At 45.8% G+C, this 16,223-nt stretch overlaps 1 protein-coding gene across 1 annotated transcript; it reads left to right on the forward strand.

Moving 5' to 3' along the window:
• Nucleotides 1-812: 812 nt before the first annotated feature.
• Nucleotides 813-4,142, forward strand: LOC138950024 (serine/arginine repetitive matrix protein 2-like). Its single transcript, XM_070321809.1, has 2 exons — nt 813-903; nt 1,435-4,142. Exons 1-2 carry the CDS (start codon nt 813-815, stop codon nt 4,140-4,142), a joined length of 2,799 nt encoding a protein of 932 aa, XP_070177910.1.
• The last annotated feature ends 12,081 nt before the right edge of the window (nt 4,143-16,223 follow it).

Here is a 16,223-nt window from a genome sequence, read left to right on the forward strand (position 1 = left end):
TCATTAATATAAACTAACAAACCAGTTTCTAAGTTTTTGGAAGAATCTTTTCGTAATGTTTTATAACCTGAAACGAAAATATCCGAATCAAGTATGTTGTTAGATAATCTAGATTCTGAAAATCCAAAAATATGAAAGTTTCTACCACTGTTAGAAAGTAAGGATAATATGTCTGTCATTTTGTTATATGCATGGTTTATGTTTAAATGGCCAATATGAAGCCCTTGTTTTACAAGCCAATTATTTTGACAATTATGAGTTGAAGAAGACATAACAATTTTTCAAGGATAAAAAGTACAAAAGCAAACACCTCACACACAAAACCCCACGATGATAAAATACCGATTAAGCAAAATTGTTCACAAGTGTAATTATAGAAGAACTATTTTAACAGATTAATCAATGTTATTGTTTATAAAAACAATTTTGAAATATCCGAAAGCTTTGAATCGCAGGTGAAGTCCTTTTTTTTCTTTCAAAGCCCTGTTATATTAAATATAGTCTTAACGTAGCGTAGAGAGAAATGTACCGTTGAATCTGAGGATGTATTATAAAAATACAACAATGTCACAAAAAGCAATCACTTTAAAAGTTTGGCAATAGAGATTCAAATATCTAAAAGCTAAGACTACCAGCACATAACCACACACACTCACACACACACACACACACACACACCCATACACACATATATACACACACATATTCATACACATACACCACACATACACACACACACATACACACACGCTTAAAAAAATGGCACTTTTAGTAGGCCATTGATGGTCGCATCTCATTAAAATTGTGTAGATATGACAAGAAAGCATGCACCATGGCTGGGTGCACAGGAGGTGGAGCCAGATGAGCTGTGTCATGTGGCGGAAGCATATGGGGTGGAGCAAGGTGGGCGGCGTCATGTGGTGGTGGTGGAGGTTAGCTGATAGGTTGTTCGAAACGGTTGAAGTGCCGAAAAGATGGCTGATACTGGTGATAAGCGTTGGCCGGTCCAACGTTGTGTTCATCAGCGGCGTGTTGGTTGCGAGAAGTCAAAGCAGGTGTCACGTAGTAGTTATTTGCTCTCGAATGCTGCTGATTGTGTGTTAGAGCGAAGGGAAGAGGAGAAGCCAGGCTGTCACCACCTAAGCGATGCTGTGGAGCGATGTTCGCCGTCAATGGTCTGTCACGGAAGAAGCCTTGATGATGTGTTGGGAGGCGGGTCTCCAAGTGCTGTGGGAGGGCGGGAAAGTCTTCTTCATATCTCTGCACCGATTGGTATCTTTTAGAGTGACCTCTTTGATCAACGTGTTGATGCTTTGACACACGATTGTCATTGATGGTTGATTTGGTGTAGTGCTTGGTGAGGGAGGGGGGGAACAGATTTTCTGCCAGCCGAGCTACGCCTTTTGGACTAGGATGAATCCTGTCCCTGTAAAGGGCGAGACGCGGGGCTCCACTCTCAGTCACAAAGGGCGAGACGCGGGGCTCCACTCTCAGTCACAAAGGGCGAGACGCGAGGCTCCACTCTCAGTCACAAAGGGCGAGACGCGGGGCTCCACTCTCAGTCACAAAGGGCGAGACGCGGGGCTCCACTCTCAGTCACAAAGGGCGAGACGCGGGGCTCCACTCTCAGTCACAAAGGGCGAGACGCGGGGCTCCACTCTCAGTCACAAAGGGCGAGACGCGGGGCTCCACTCTCAGTCACAAAGGGCGAGACGCGGGCCTCCACTCTCAGTCACAAAGGGCGAGACGCGGGGCTCCACTCTCAGTCACAAAGGGCGAGACGCGGGGCTCCACTCTCAGTCACAAAGGGCGAGACGCGGGGCTCCACTCTCAGTCACAAAGGGCGAGACGCGGGCCTCCACTCTCAGTCACAAAGGGCGAGACGCGGGGCTCCACTCTCAGTCACAAAGGGCGAGACGCGGGCCTCCACTCTCAGTCACAAAGGGCGAGACGCGGGCCTCCACTCTCAGTCACAAAGGGCGAGACGCGAGGCTCCACTCTCAGTCACAAAGGGCGAGACGCGGGCCTCCACTCTCAGTCACAAAGGGCGAGACGCGAGGCTCCACTCTCAGTCACAAAGGGCGAGACGCGGGCCTCCACTCTCAGTCACAAAGGGCGAGACGCGGGCCTCCACTCTCAGTCACAAAGGGCGAGACGCGGGGCTCCACTCTCAGTCACAAAGGGCGAGACGCGGGGCTCCACTCTCAGTCACAAAGGGCGAGACGCGGGGCTCCACTCTCAGTCACAAAGGGCGAGACGCGGGGCTCCACTCTCAGTCACAAAGGGCGAGACGCGGGGCTCCACTCTCAGTCACAAAGGGCGAGACGCGGGGCTCCACTCTCAGTCACAAAGGGCGAGACGCGGGCCTCCACTCTCAGTCACAAAGGGCGAGACGCGGGCCTCCACTCTCAGTCACAAAGGGCGAGACGCGAGGCTCCACTCTCAGTCACAAAGGGCGAGACGCGGGCCTCCACTCTCAGTCACAAAGGGCGAGACGCGAGGCTCCACTCTCAGTCACAAAGGGCGAGACGCGAGGCTCCACTCTCAGTCACAAAGGGCGAGACGCGGGCCTCCACTCTCAGTCACAAAGGGCGAGACGCGGGCCTCCACTCTCAGTCACAAAGGGCGAGACGCGAAGCTCCACTCTCAGTCACAAAGGGCGAGACGCGAGGCTCCACTCTCAGTCACAAAGGGCGAGACGCGAGGCTCCACTCTCAGTCACAAAGGGCGAGACGCGGGCCTCCACTCTCAGTCACAAAGGGCGAGACGCGAGGCTCCACTCTCAGTCACAAAGGGCGAGACGCGAGGCTCCACTCTCAGTCACAAAGGGCGAGACGCGAGGCTCCACTCTCAGTCACAAAGGGCGAGACGCGGGCCTCCACTCTCAGTCACAAAGGGCGAGACGCGAGGCTCCACTCTCAGTCACAAAGGGCGAGACGCGGGCCTCCACTCTCAGTCACAAAGGGCGAGACGCGGGCCTCCACTCTCAGTCACAAAGGGCGAGACGCGAGGCTCCACTCTCAGTCACAAAGGGCGAGACGCGGGGCTCCACTCTCAGTCACAAAGGGCGAGACGCGGGCCTCCACTCTCAGTCACAAAGGGCGAGACGCGGGCCTCCACTCTCTGTCACAAAGGGCGAGACGCGGGGCTCCACTCTCAGTCACAAAGGGCGAGACGCGGGCCTCCACTCTCAGTCACAAAGGGCGAGACGCGGGCCTCCACTCTCAGTCACAAAGGGCGAGACGCGGGGCTCCACTCTCAGTCACAAAGGGCGAGACGCGGGCCTCCACTCTCTGTCACAAAGGGCGAGACGCGGGCCTCCACTCTCAGTCACAAAGGGCGAGACGCGAGGCTCCACTCTCAGTCACAAAGGGCGAGACGCGAGGCTCCACTCTCTGTCACAAAGGGCGAGACGCGAGGCTCCACTCTCAGTCACAAAGGGCGAGACGCGAGGCTCCACTCTCAGTCACAAAGGGCGAGACGCGAGGCTCCACTCTCAGTCACAAAGGGCGAGACGCGAGGCTCCACTCTCAGTCACAAAGGGCGAGACGCGAGGCTCCACTCTCAGTCACAAAGGGCGAGACGCGGGCCTCCACTCTCAGTCACAAAGGGCGAGACGCGGGCCTCCACTCTCAGTCACAAAGGGCGAGACGCGGGCCTCCACTCTCAGTCACAAAGGGCGAGACGCGGGGCTCCACTCTCAGTCACAAAGGGCGAGACGCGGGCCTCCACTCTCAGTCACAAAGGGCGAGACGCGGGCCACCACTCTCAGTCACAAAGGGCGAGACGCGGGCCACCACTCTCAGTCACAAAGGGCGAGACGCGGGGCTCCACTCTCAGTCACAAAGGGCGAGACGCGGGCCTCCACTCTCAGTCACAAAGGGCGAGACGCGGGCCACCACTCTCAGTCACAAAGGGCGAGACGCGGGGCTCCACTCTCAGTCACAAAGGGCGAGACGCGGGCCACCACTCTCAGTCACAAAGGGCGAGACGCGGGGCACCACTCTCAGTCACAAAGGGCGAGACGCGGGCCTCCACTCTCAGTCACAAAGACAGGCATGTTGTCCACGAGGACTGACAACACCATGTCTTGCACACACTCTGGACAGGTTTTCATTGGATGGTCGGATGATATCATTTAGATCACTGCGCCCACGAGCAGGTATGATTGATGATGCTCTCAGGACTGCACGGGGAAATGAGTATAAGCAGGGACGGGATGGGTCTGGGGGAGGGAAGATGAGGGATGGTGGAGGGTTGAAAGGCGAAGGAAGAAGGATGCAAGGGAGGGGGGTCACAGGAATAAGCGGGAAGGGACCACCCATAGATAGGGAGCGGTAGTGCCAGTCAGTGCAGCGGCAGCAGCGCAAGCAGCAACACGCATTATTTGCTTTGGAGAAAAACAGAAACCCTCGCCGTCCGACCCCTAACACCCCCTTGGTAATTTGCTGACCAATACACTTTGAATGCAATTCAAGGTTTTGCTAAAGATTATATTGGACTATGAATTTTTTTTCTACATGTCTATATGCTGCATTATATATGTATTAATTTGTGTTTGTTTTTTCGGGGGGCTCGTTGCCTTTCAACCCTCCACCATCCCTCACCTTTCCTCCCCCATCCCTCACCTTTCCTCCCCCATCCCTCACCTTTCCTCCCCCATCCCTCATCTTTCCTCCCCCACCATCCCTCATCTTCCCTCCCCCAGACCCATCCCGTCCCTGCTTATACTCATTCCCTCTACAGTTTAAACTCTGTTTCTCCTTCCCTCGAAACAACACATAAACACGACAAAAAAGATATATGTATTAATGAGACACAACACTTCTAATTAACCGAAAATAAATCAAGCTTAATTCATAACAAAATAATTGTAATCATACACAGGAATGTATATGTTTCTGTGTTTGTTTTTGTTTTAATAAAAAAAAAACCACGTGATCAAATAATCAGAACTCTTTCAAAATACTCTTAATAAAATATTCCATAACTTTCGTTTCTTTGTTAAATCAAATAAATGTTTAAATTTGACTGCATTTGAATTTCTACGAAAATACAATGGTAAAAACCTTTTCCTCACATTTTCAAAAAATGTTTGTGCTTTCCAAGCACTGAGACGTGAAGGTCTGTGATCTTCATCTTGTGGATGCCTAAACATTTGGGTGTTTGGTTTGTCTGCGGGAAATAACTCAACTGAACTATATCCCCGCCCTGTATCGTGGCAATACTGATTTTGTCAGTAATTACTAATTGTCACTGGTACATGATCACTGAAACGAAGCCTTTCATTGGATAAAGCGAATGCTTTAAATCCATTAGTGCACTAAGATAATAGATCTCTTCATTTTGTATTCCTGTGCCCCTGCTTTCGATCCTGTTCATACTGACTAGCTCATGTTAGTCAAATGGAGGATATCGTATCCACATTTCCTGAAGGTGCTGATTGAACAATATGCCTTGTAACTTTAGATACTTAATAGTTATATATTGTGTCCGGCTTCAATATATATGCGCTGCATGTCACGTCTCTTTGTGCTCTACAGTCCCTGTTTTGAACCCCCTTCCAATAACTACAAGAAACAAGTCGCGTAAGGCGAAAATACAATATTTAGTCAAGTAGCTGTCGAACTCACAGAATGAAACTGAACGCAATGCCATTTTTCAGCAAGACCGTATACTCGTAGCATCGTCAGTCCACCGCTCATGGCAAAGGCAGTGAAATTGACAAGAAGAGCGGGGTAGTAGTTGCGCTAAGAAGGATAGCACGCTTTTCTGTACCTCTCTTTGTTTTAACTTTCTGAGCGTGTTTTTAATCCAAACATATCATATCTATATGTTTTTGGAATCAGGAACCGACAAGGAATAAGATGAAAGTGTTTTTAAATTGATTTGGACAATTTAATTTTGATAATAATTTTTATATATTTAATTTTCAGAGCTTGTTTTTAATCCGAATATAACATATTTATATGTTTTTGGAATCAGCAAATGATGGAGAATAAGATAAACGTAAATTTGGATCGTTTTATAAATTTTTATTTTTTTTTACAATTTTCAGATTTTTAATGACCAAAGTCATTCATTAATTTTTAAGCCACCAAGCTGAAATGCAATACCGAAGTCCGGGCTTCGTCGAAGATTACTTGACCAAAATTTCAACCAATTTGGTTGAAAAATGAGGGCGTGACAGTGCCGCCTCAACTTTCACGAAAAGCCGAATATGACGTCATCAAAGACATTTATCAAAAAAATGAAAAAAACGTTCGGGGATTTCATACCCAGGAACTCTCATGTCAAATTTCATAAAGATCGGTCCAGTAGTTTAGTCTGAATCGCTCTACACACACACACAGACACACACACACACGCACACACGCACACACGCACATACACCACGACCCTCGTTTCGATTCCCCCTCGATGTTAAAATATTTAGTCAAAACTTGACTAAATATAAAAAGGGTTGATCAGAGATCAACAGGGCCAAAACATGTTGTAGAACATGGGGGGGGGGGGGGGGGAGGGGGGATTAGTTGTGTGTGCGACTTTGAAAACGTAGAATGGAACTCCGCATAAAAGAACGTTCCAACGTAAAATCAAACTAACTCCTTTATACCGTATTTTGCCATGTTTAAGCACGGTCATTAAAGGGGTTCCAATGGTACGGCCATAGTCGTATTTTTAGAGTATGCACAAACACACGCCTCATCCCCTAGATCATTGGTGACCTGAAGAAAGCAGTTAGAGCTGGGTTCAAGGCCATGCCTATTCAGGAAAGCTTCTGCGCCATTGACAATTTCGGAGGTGTAATTTGATAACACCTCAGTTTTGGAGAAAAGGTAAATGTCCGACCATTTTACCTATAGACTCGAAACTTTGTAGAATCATCGTGGACGAACTAAAGTTCATGCACAACAGCTATCAAAATATTTGTTAAATTCAAATGACTGAAAAAATAACCCCTTCGTTGTAAAGTTTCACTTGCGCAATATGCGCAAATTTAATCAATGATATGAACGCATTCATCCATGGGAAATGTCCTGATCCTGCCTGCAATTGCTGTATTGAAGGCATTGATTGTCTAATGTTGATTAATGTATACTATGTCATTTGAATTACCCCAATCCACTCATATACAGAAAAATGAACGACTGAAACGGGAATCAAAGGTGGGAGCAGCAATGCAACTTCAATCACGGTATCATCAGTGGAAGAAAAGTGACTAAAAAGGAGGAAGCACCAATCCACACATAATCACAGTGACATGTAACACAAGGTGACTCGGATGAAGCAGCTAGCCACCCAACTAATGTATTATGACAATGAGCAATCTGCACATAACATAAAACCATCAAAGCGATGTTCCTTAAAATAAAATGGTATCCAGGTCACTTGGGTTCAGTTATGTCATAGCATAAAACAGCTCACTGCTCCCATGAATTGTTCTGAGCCTTGCAATGATAAGTAAAGCAATGAGAGCAGATCTGATGCAGTGCACTGTCAATCATTGGCCGGCTGAAATATACTGCAATCTTGATGCAAATTACCATGTAATTTTCTTGGTGATATGGTCATCACTGCAGGCAGTAAAAGATCACCCAACGTTTTGCAATGAAGAACAATGAAGTTATTAGTCGAACAAAAAATAAACAGACGAATAAAGATTGAAAATTGTCAAATGCAATGGGGCTGGATCTCCCTGTTGAAGAACTTTGAGCAAAAGACCACAAATGAGCTAACAAAGAATACCGTCTGTACGAAAGTACGAAATGTTACATGCACTGCAAGATCTCCCTGTTGAGAAACTTTGAGTAAAAGATACCCATTTTATTGCAAAGAAGACATACAGAGTAACATGTATATGAACGGAGTGCGAAGAATTCAAACAAAGAAGACCCGACATTTAAAATTATGTCAAATGCAGAGTGGCGGAAAATGTGTTTCGTGAGGAACTTACACAGGGGCGGATCAGTTCATTTTATGGGGGGGGTTTCCAAAAGTATATTGTGAAGATATGGGTGTGAAGGCGCGAAGCGCCGAGCCGACGGCGCAAAGCGCCTAGCTTGCTAGGGGGGTCCGGGGGCATGCCCCCCCGGAAAATTTTGTAAAAAAGGATGCAAAATGGTGCAATCTGGTGCATTTTGAGGATGATCATTACCAGTTTCAGGCAGCAGATTTTGTCACTGATTAATACCCCAAAAAAACACCATTTAAAAAAAAAAATTTTGGCTGGGGGGGGGTTTCCGGAAACCCCTGAAACCCCCCCCTCGTCCGCCCCTGTTACAGCACACACAAACACAACTATTTGCAAAGTGTAAAAACAACACGAAGAGAGTGAGAAGAACGAGTAACAATTAAAAACATTGCAAGAAATAACAAAATGTCATATGCAGTGACGATTCTGCTGCGGAACTTTTAGTTTTAGTAACAAGTTACGAAGTTCCTGTAAATAGTTAACACGGTGTTCAAACAACATGAACAAAATGAGAAAAAGAGCAAAATAAATGCAATGGTGACAGTTCTTCGCGTACAGAAATGTTCAGTGTGTCGGTGACCAAAACAAGGAATTCTTGTGAAACCTAGACATATTGCATAACACCAGCGGCGGAGCACGCAAGAATAATGGTTCGATATGAAGACTCGACAGAGTAAACCCTATCATTATCTCCAGAGCGCTTCCAGTAGAGGCTGCCCGCGCCCGTTCACTGATACAAAAAGGTACCAAGTGTCGGTGTCCAACTGTCCCTCTCAGCGGGAGAGTTGCTTTGTCATAACCCCCTCCGTCCACTTCTGTTGTTTCAATGCCGGGGTGAGGTCAACGGTCAATCACAGCCCACCCCGGTCGCGAGACACTCAGCTGGTCGTGGGCTTTGCTTTGCTTAACTCCGAATGTTGTACTCCGATGTAAGTAGACATAATGATAAAGAAAATTTGCTGATTCAAATCAGCAGGTTCCCAGACGTTCCTTCATGTAATTTTTAGGTGAATGGTCAAAGTGGTTTCTTGCACACACTCAGTCATCTTGCACAACAATGCAACACAAAGGAACTTAGTCGATAAATATCGACAGGGGGCCGACAAATGGTTTAAATGTGAAATGTGTGTATATGGGTGTGGGTCTGAAACAAACAAACAAACAAACCATGTGAACCCCAAAGTCATGCGCCCACACGAACACACACACACACACACCCACGCGCGGGCGCTGTAGAACACACACATAATATAGTAAATACTTCAACACAGTGTGCGTATAATGTTGTATTTGTTTAGTTTCACTTTCAAAGAAACCACAAAAAAGAAATCAACATGAACAACTTCAGAGCTCTTACTTTGATTACAAACTGCATGATTTGGATAAAAGTTGATCGGTTTGATCTAATGCTGATTTCAGGTTTTTTTTCAGCGGCATAAGTCAGTGCTTCGTCTCGTATCGAAAACAAAAGCAGACGACAAATTTAGTCAGTTGGAGTTGTCTCCCGTACTCCTGTAGCATGCACTGATCTAAAAATAATCCACTATTCAGTTTAGATCAGTGCGCTGCACCGAGACGGTTCGGGAATTCCCAACAAAAGAAAAGATCCGCACAATATCGTCCCGGTCCCCGCGCGCACTGCTCGGCGCCACGGCCAATGACCGATTTCTGTGGCTTCACCACCGCGGCACTCCAAAAGTAGTAGTCCGCGTAATGCAAGCGTCTGTTCTTGAAAATTTCCCACTGATCTAAAAATAAAACCAGTGCAATTTCCTCGGTCGGGCTTTGCCACAGAAACTCACGGTTTAGTAAAATGTACAATGTATTTTCTGATTTGTGCGCAAAAGCTTTTTTTCTTTTTTCTTTTTTTTTAACATAACAATGTTAAATGTCACTGTTTGTTTAAAAGAACATGGTCACATTTGTAAAAAAAATGTTAGATTAGAAAATAAATAACATTTTGGTTCATGATTTTTCCTACACCTGTGCTGAAAATATGCCTGTGAATAATGGGTGTCTAACTAAGACGTATGTGTTACCCTTCAACAGAAAATAACTGAAACATATCCCCCAAAAATATCATCTTACTAGTGTACACACCCATGCTTGCTGACTTAAGGTTTCATTAGCTCTTAAATGATTCTAAACTGCTCACCGCAAATTAAGTTTGTGCGACTCAACTTGTGTCTTATGCTTAATGAATTGATTTAATTATCTGCTCCTCCTTGTCCATTACTGGGATGCCTTTTATTTTGATTTTCAACTAATTGACCCGTACTCGACCCCACTGTGGCCTGAATTATGTAATGCACTTGTTCAATCCTAACGTTGAGGCCAAAACACCTTCCTCTCTTTTCTCCTCCCCCCCCCCCTCCCCCAAATTGTCTGGATTAAATGTTGTCCGCATGAACACATTGTAAGAAAGTCTTGACAGGCGTGATGCATATGTTTTGAGAGAGAATCGAACATGAGATAATGGTATGAAAGTCAGCACTTACCTGACAAAAAGACGAGTAGCTGCTGTGTTGCTTGAAATTCAGCCAGCAGTCGAACCTTAACACGGTGCAGAAGTATTTACGTTCATTTCTGGCTTAAAGTAGGGGAGACCGGGGCTAGTCCGCCCCCGGGGCACATCCGCCTTTGTCTGTTTATTCTTACGTTTGCCACCTTTTAGTCATTCACACCATGTGAGAGTGGTGTCCCTTCTTCCCGCCATATCCTGCAGAAGTTCAGAGGTTGCCCGCCCATATATCGTGAGTACAGATCACAAAAAGTGTTTTTCTTCATTTTTGTAACATGAATGCATTGGAGTTGACTTAGGTTTTGATGCATTACCTCTGAGAACAAATACTTAGTCTTGGTGTCGAGTGAAAGTGCGTTAATTAAGGTCGAGTTCTGACGAAAATTTTGCTTCTTCCTTCCCATGTTGTGCTTGCTATCTGGCACTAGAGTTGCCTGCCCGTGCGGGGGCAAGTCCGCCTATTTGTCATGGGGCATGTTCGCCGTGAGCAGTATGTACAACAAATGTTCATGCGCACATAAAAACTGTCTGCACATTGATATCAGCTACACATTTGTCTTGATGTAAAATAAAAAATCAGTCTTCTAGTTCATCAAACTCGCCAGTTATGCTACCAAAAGCATAAAAGTAGGCGGACTAGCCCTCCCCTACAACATGGCGCGGTTTCAATCCATTACTGGACTCGTTCAGATATAAAAATACACCCGCAACCTACCCTTGCCCGCTGACTGTTACAAAGCTGTCTTCCGTTTCCTACACTCGAGATTTGGCGAGTAGGACGAGGAAGTACAGCCTGTTCCAAAAGAAACGCAACCAACCTGTTTGCAAAATCAAAGTGCAAAATTTATTTTGCAAATAATATTTCATGAAGTTACATACGTGACGACATAGGGACAACTCAAGTTTCAACTGAGCTGGCAATACAGTAGAAAATAGCAATGACTTCTTCAGCTGGACTGACGGCAGAATGCCTCGTTTGTCTAAAAATGAAAGAGCTGCGTCAGAAAAGGGACATAAATTGTGCTTCAATTGTCATTGTTTTCCACTTTTATTGTTAAACCTGTTTTGTTCCACATGTTGTGATTTGGAAATGTACCAAAAATGAAATATGTAACTTCATGAAATATTATTTGCAAAAGAAACGCTGGTGGAGGACACATCCGTTATTAAACGCAGAAAAGACAGCTGCGTCAGAAAAGGGACAAATTGTGCTTCAATTGTCATTGTTTTCCACTTTTATTGTTAAACCTGTTTTGTTCCACATGTTGTGATTTGGAAATGTACCAAAAATGAAATATGTAACTTCATGAAATATTATTTGCGAAATAAATTTTGCACTTTGATTTTGGAAACAGGTTGGTTGCGTTTCTTTTGGAACAGGCTGTATAGCGTTTCTTTGGGAATTATTGCCGCGATGAACGCTTGGATTTGGTGAGAGTATGCATGTTTGCGTGTGTGTGTGTGTGTGTGTGTTAGTGTGTGTGTTAGTGTGTGTGTTAGTGTGTGTATGTGCGTGCGTGCGCGAGGTGCATGCGTACGTGCGTGCGTGTGTGTGTGTGTGTGTGTGTGTGTGTGTGTGTGTGTGTGTGTGTGTTTGGGCGGATCGTCATGAACCTTTACATTTAATTTCTTCCACGTGATATCCCAGACGTTTCGTTGTTTTCCTTTATTTGGATAATTTATTTGATGACCTCATATCTGGTTTTTATTAATAATAATAATAATAATAATAATAATAATAAGAAGAAGAAGAAGAAGAAGAAGAAGAACATTTATATAGCGCTAAATCAAAAACTTTCGTTAAAAAGGCTTGCTCTAAGCGTTTGACATCTAAACTAAAACGTCATTCACACTCTTTACAATGATGTACAAGAACTTCATGTCACACTCTTTTATTCAGTATAGCACCATTCACACAGTTGTTATTCTGTACAAGACAATAAGTTAGTCTAACATTTAGAATGTTCATAAGAAAACAAGAGAAAACCAGACTGATTAAAACAACTGCTTAGTGTTAACAAAGCATGAATCTTAACGATAACGTAATGCATGTTTAACTGTTAAGACCATAAAAAAACACCTATATGCTAAAATAACTTTGAACTTTTAAGAACTTCTTATACACCGGCCCCCGTAGCGCAGTGGTTAGCGCATCGGGCTGCGGGCCGGGAGGTCGTGGGTTTGAATCCCATCAGGGTCATGTGGGTTTTTCGGGCTACGGTCGGCTCCTACCCAGAGTGGAAGTGTTATGGTTCCTATGGGAAGGCTGGAATCACACAGCCGAGTGTCATTCACTTAACGAATGCGACTTTGAGGGTGCTCAGGTTCTGTTTACCTGACCAACACCGCAGGTGCGGCAGTTCTCGGGCCTGGTTGACACCAGGATATAAGATGACAGTAAGCGTAGAGTGCTGCCCTGTCACGTAGTCTCAAACCAAATTGGAAATCCATAGCATCATCATTATAATCATCCTCATCTCATTAATCATCCAAAATTATAAATTGTCCTTGCTCTTGTGGCCCTTCATGCCCGGAGCTCTCATGGTGACCTTGGTCTCAGTGTTCCTGTTCCATCCTTCCCTGAATAGTACTTCTGCTGTCAGTCTTCAACGTGTGACGTTCTGGGGGGTCGACGGAGGGACGTGGTGGCGGTCTGCTCTCTGGAGGGGACCCTCACTCAGTCTGGCTCCGCGACTTAGCAGTCAATGTCGTTAGTAGGGGGCATAGTAGGTAGTGGGCTGCGTCCGTTAGCTCGGGACAGACCCACTACTGAACACCGTCGAAGTGACTCAGCAGAAGTGCAGTGTCATCTTCCGAGGGTAGCCTACCGCAGCGACCCGACATCCCTCCCTGGAGCGTCTGTAAAATCGACAAGTCTGGCAGCGGAACGAAATTCAGATGTGGATGAAGCAGTGAGTGCAGGGACGGGGCGGCGTGAGAGCACACCGGGATAAGGAACAGGTGTAAGGGAAAAAAAAAGAAAAAAAAAGAACTTCTTATAAGATACACAGCACATCTAGATAAACACCAGAATGATAAAACAAAAGGCAACTCGTTAAAACTATTAAATGCATCAATGTCTAAAACACGAAAGACTCAAATATAAGATACACAATTCTCTAGAATTGTTTATTAAAACTGAAACCGACCTGCTCAAAGTAAACCATACCCACCCCCTCCCTACCCACCCCCAACCCTCCTCCTACACTAAATACTAATTATTTCTACTCTTAACTTCCCAACTACACGTTATCCATAAACTATGCACAGGAACATGTGTGTCAGCATTATGTGGCACCGACATGACTTGTGCATATCTAGCTTACAGCTAAGGGTTAAAGTTAAAGGACTACTGCAGTGAAAAATTATATTTATAATAATTTAAAACAAAAGACAAAAATAACAAGCTGAATAGAGATGGAACCGTTACAGAACAGGATGGCAAAATGTTGCGACTTTAGGAGTTGTGTTTCTGGAAGAGGTGAGTTTTGAGTGCTCGCTTGAATGACTGTACTGACTGAGAGTGGCGAATGTGAGAGGGGAGAGAGTTCCATTGAGTAGATGCGCAAAATGCAAAAGTGCGTTGTCCATATGCTTTTGATTTTGTGTGTGGGATGACTAGGGTGCGGCTATCAGAAGAGGAGCGGAGTTGTCTAGCAGGAGTGTATACAGTGAGAAGTTCAGAGAAATAAGCAGGAGACGAGGCAGAGAAGAAGTGAAAGCAGAGAGTGGACAGTTTGTATTCAATGCGGGCTTGGATGGGTAACCAGTGGAGTGTGCGGCGAAGTGGTGTGACATGATCTTTTTTTCGTGCTTTGAGGATCAGGCGTGCTGCAGAATTTTGAACTTTCTGTAGTTTGTGCAGGAGGTAGAGTGGACAGCCAGAGAGAAGAGAGTTACAGTAGTCAAGTTTAGAAAGAACAAGAGAGCAGACTAGAGTGTTTGTAGTTTGAACGGACAGAGTATGGCGGATGGTTGCGATCTTGCGGAGTTCAAAGTATGCGGACCTACAGATGTTGGAGATGTGCTTGTTGAGTGTCATGTCTGAGGAGATGGTGAAGCCGAGGTTTCTAGCTGAAGAAGAGAAAGAGATGTCGGTATTGCCTACTTGGACAGACGAAGGTTGAGAATTTGGGAACTTAGTGGACTTTTTCATGCACAGAAGTGCCTCTGTCTTATCATCATTTAGTTTTAACTTATTTTCTACCATCCATGACTTAACATCTAAGATACAGGTCTGAATGGTCTGGATGGCGGCATGTGTCTCAGCGGGGGAACTAGGCTTATACAACTGGGTATCATCAGCAAAAGACTGGTTTGAAACGGAATGATTTTGAATGAGGGCAGACAAGGGTTTGGTATACATAATGAAGAGGACGGGGCCAAGTACAGAGCCTTGAGGGACACCGAAAACAAGGGGGGCTGGGGCTGATCTCTGGCCATCGACAAGCACAGCCTGAGTTCTATTCGTAAGGTAGGACTCAAACCATGCCAGCGCTGGACCAGAGATGCCATACAAGTCCTGGAGCCTGCTCAGCAGTGTGACATGATCTATTGTGTCAAACGCTGCCGAGAGGTCCAGTAGGGTGAGCACAGACACATCACCACCATCCAGAGCAGACAGAATGTCGTTGGTCACCTTGAGCAGGGCAGTCTCAGTACAGTGAGAAGGACGGTATGCTGACTGTGAATGCGAGATCAGATCATGAGTGTTCAAATACATTAACAGCTGCTTTAAAACTACTTTCTCAATGATCTTTGACAAAAATGAAAGGTTAGAAACAGGGCGGTAGTTCTTTAAGACATTTACATCGAGATTGGATTTCTTAAGGAGCGGTTTCACAAGTGCAGTTTTGAACAATGATGGAAAAACACCAGACAACAGGCTATCATTAACAATCTGGGTGAGAACAGGCAACAGAAGATCAAGGTTTTCAACAAGTAATGGTGTGGGCAATGCATCAAGTGGACAAGTTGTAGGTTTGGATTTCAAAATAATCTCTCTAAGGTCCTTCTCACTGACTTTCTGGAATGCTAAAAACGTACAGGCAGGGGAAGCATCAACATGAGTGGGTGCAGCAGAATTAACAGCTAGCGTGTCAAGTTCTGATCTAATATCAGCTACTTTCTGGATGAAAAAATCACTAAAAACATCAGGCAGCTCACTAACAGGAAATACTGTGGCCGTCATTTTTAAGCCATGGACAACCGACCGTTCGCTGTAGGCACAATATGCACGGACTTACAGAAAGATATCGTTATGCAATGTGTCAGAGCGGGGTTTGCCCTTTGCGCCCCCGTCTCATTGGGCCCCCGTCTCATTGGGCCCCCGTCTCTTTGGGCCCCCGTCTCATTGGGCCCCCGTCTCATTGGGCCCCCACACTTTTTGTAGCAATAACAAAACGTGCCATTGGGCCCCCGTCTCATTGGGCCCCCGTCTCATTGGGCCCCCGTCTCTTTGGGCCCCCGTCTCATTGGGCCCCCGTCTCATTGGGCCCCCACACTTTTTTTGTAGCAATAACGAAACGTGTCATTGGGCCCCCGTCTCTTTAGGCCCCCGTCTCATTGGGCCCCCGTCTCATTGGGCCCCCGTCTCATTGGGCCCCCACACTTTTTGTAGCAATAACAAAACGTGCCATTGGGCCCCCGTCTCTTTGGGCCCCCAGCATAATAAACAAGCCTGAACGGTATATTCTGTATTTCAGCAATGCAAAGGTACAACCCCTC

Source organism: Littorina saxatilis, linkage group LG16, assembly GCF_037325665.1.
Source record: "Littorina saxatilis isolate snail1 linkage group LG16, US_GU_Lsax_2.0, whole genome shotgun sequence".
In the NCBI taxonomy this organism is placed as follows: domain Eukaryota; kingdom Metazoa; phylum Mollusca; class Gastropoda; order Littorinimorpha; family Littorinidae; genus Littorina; species Littorina saxatilis.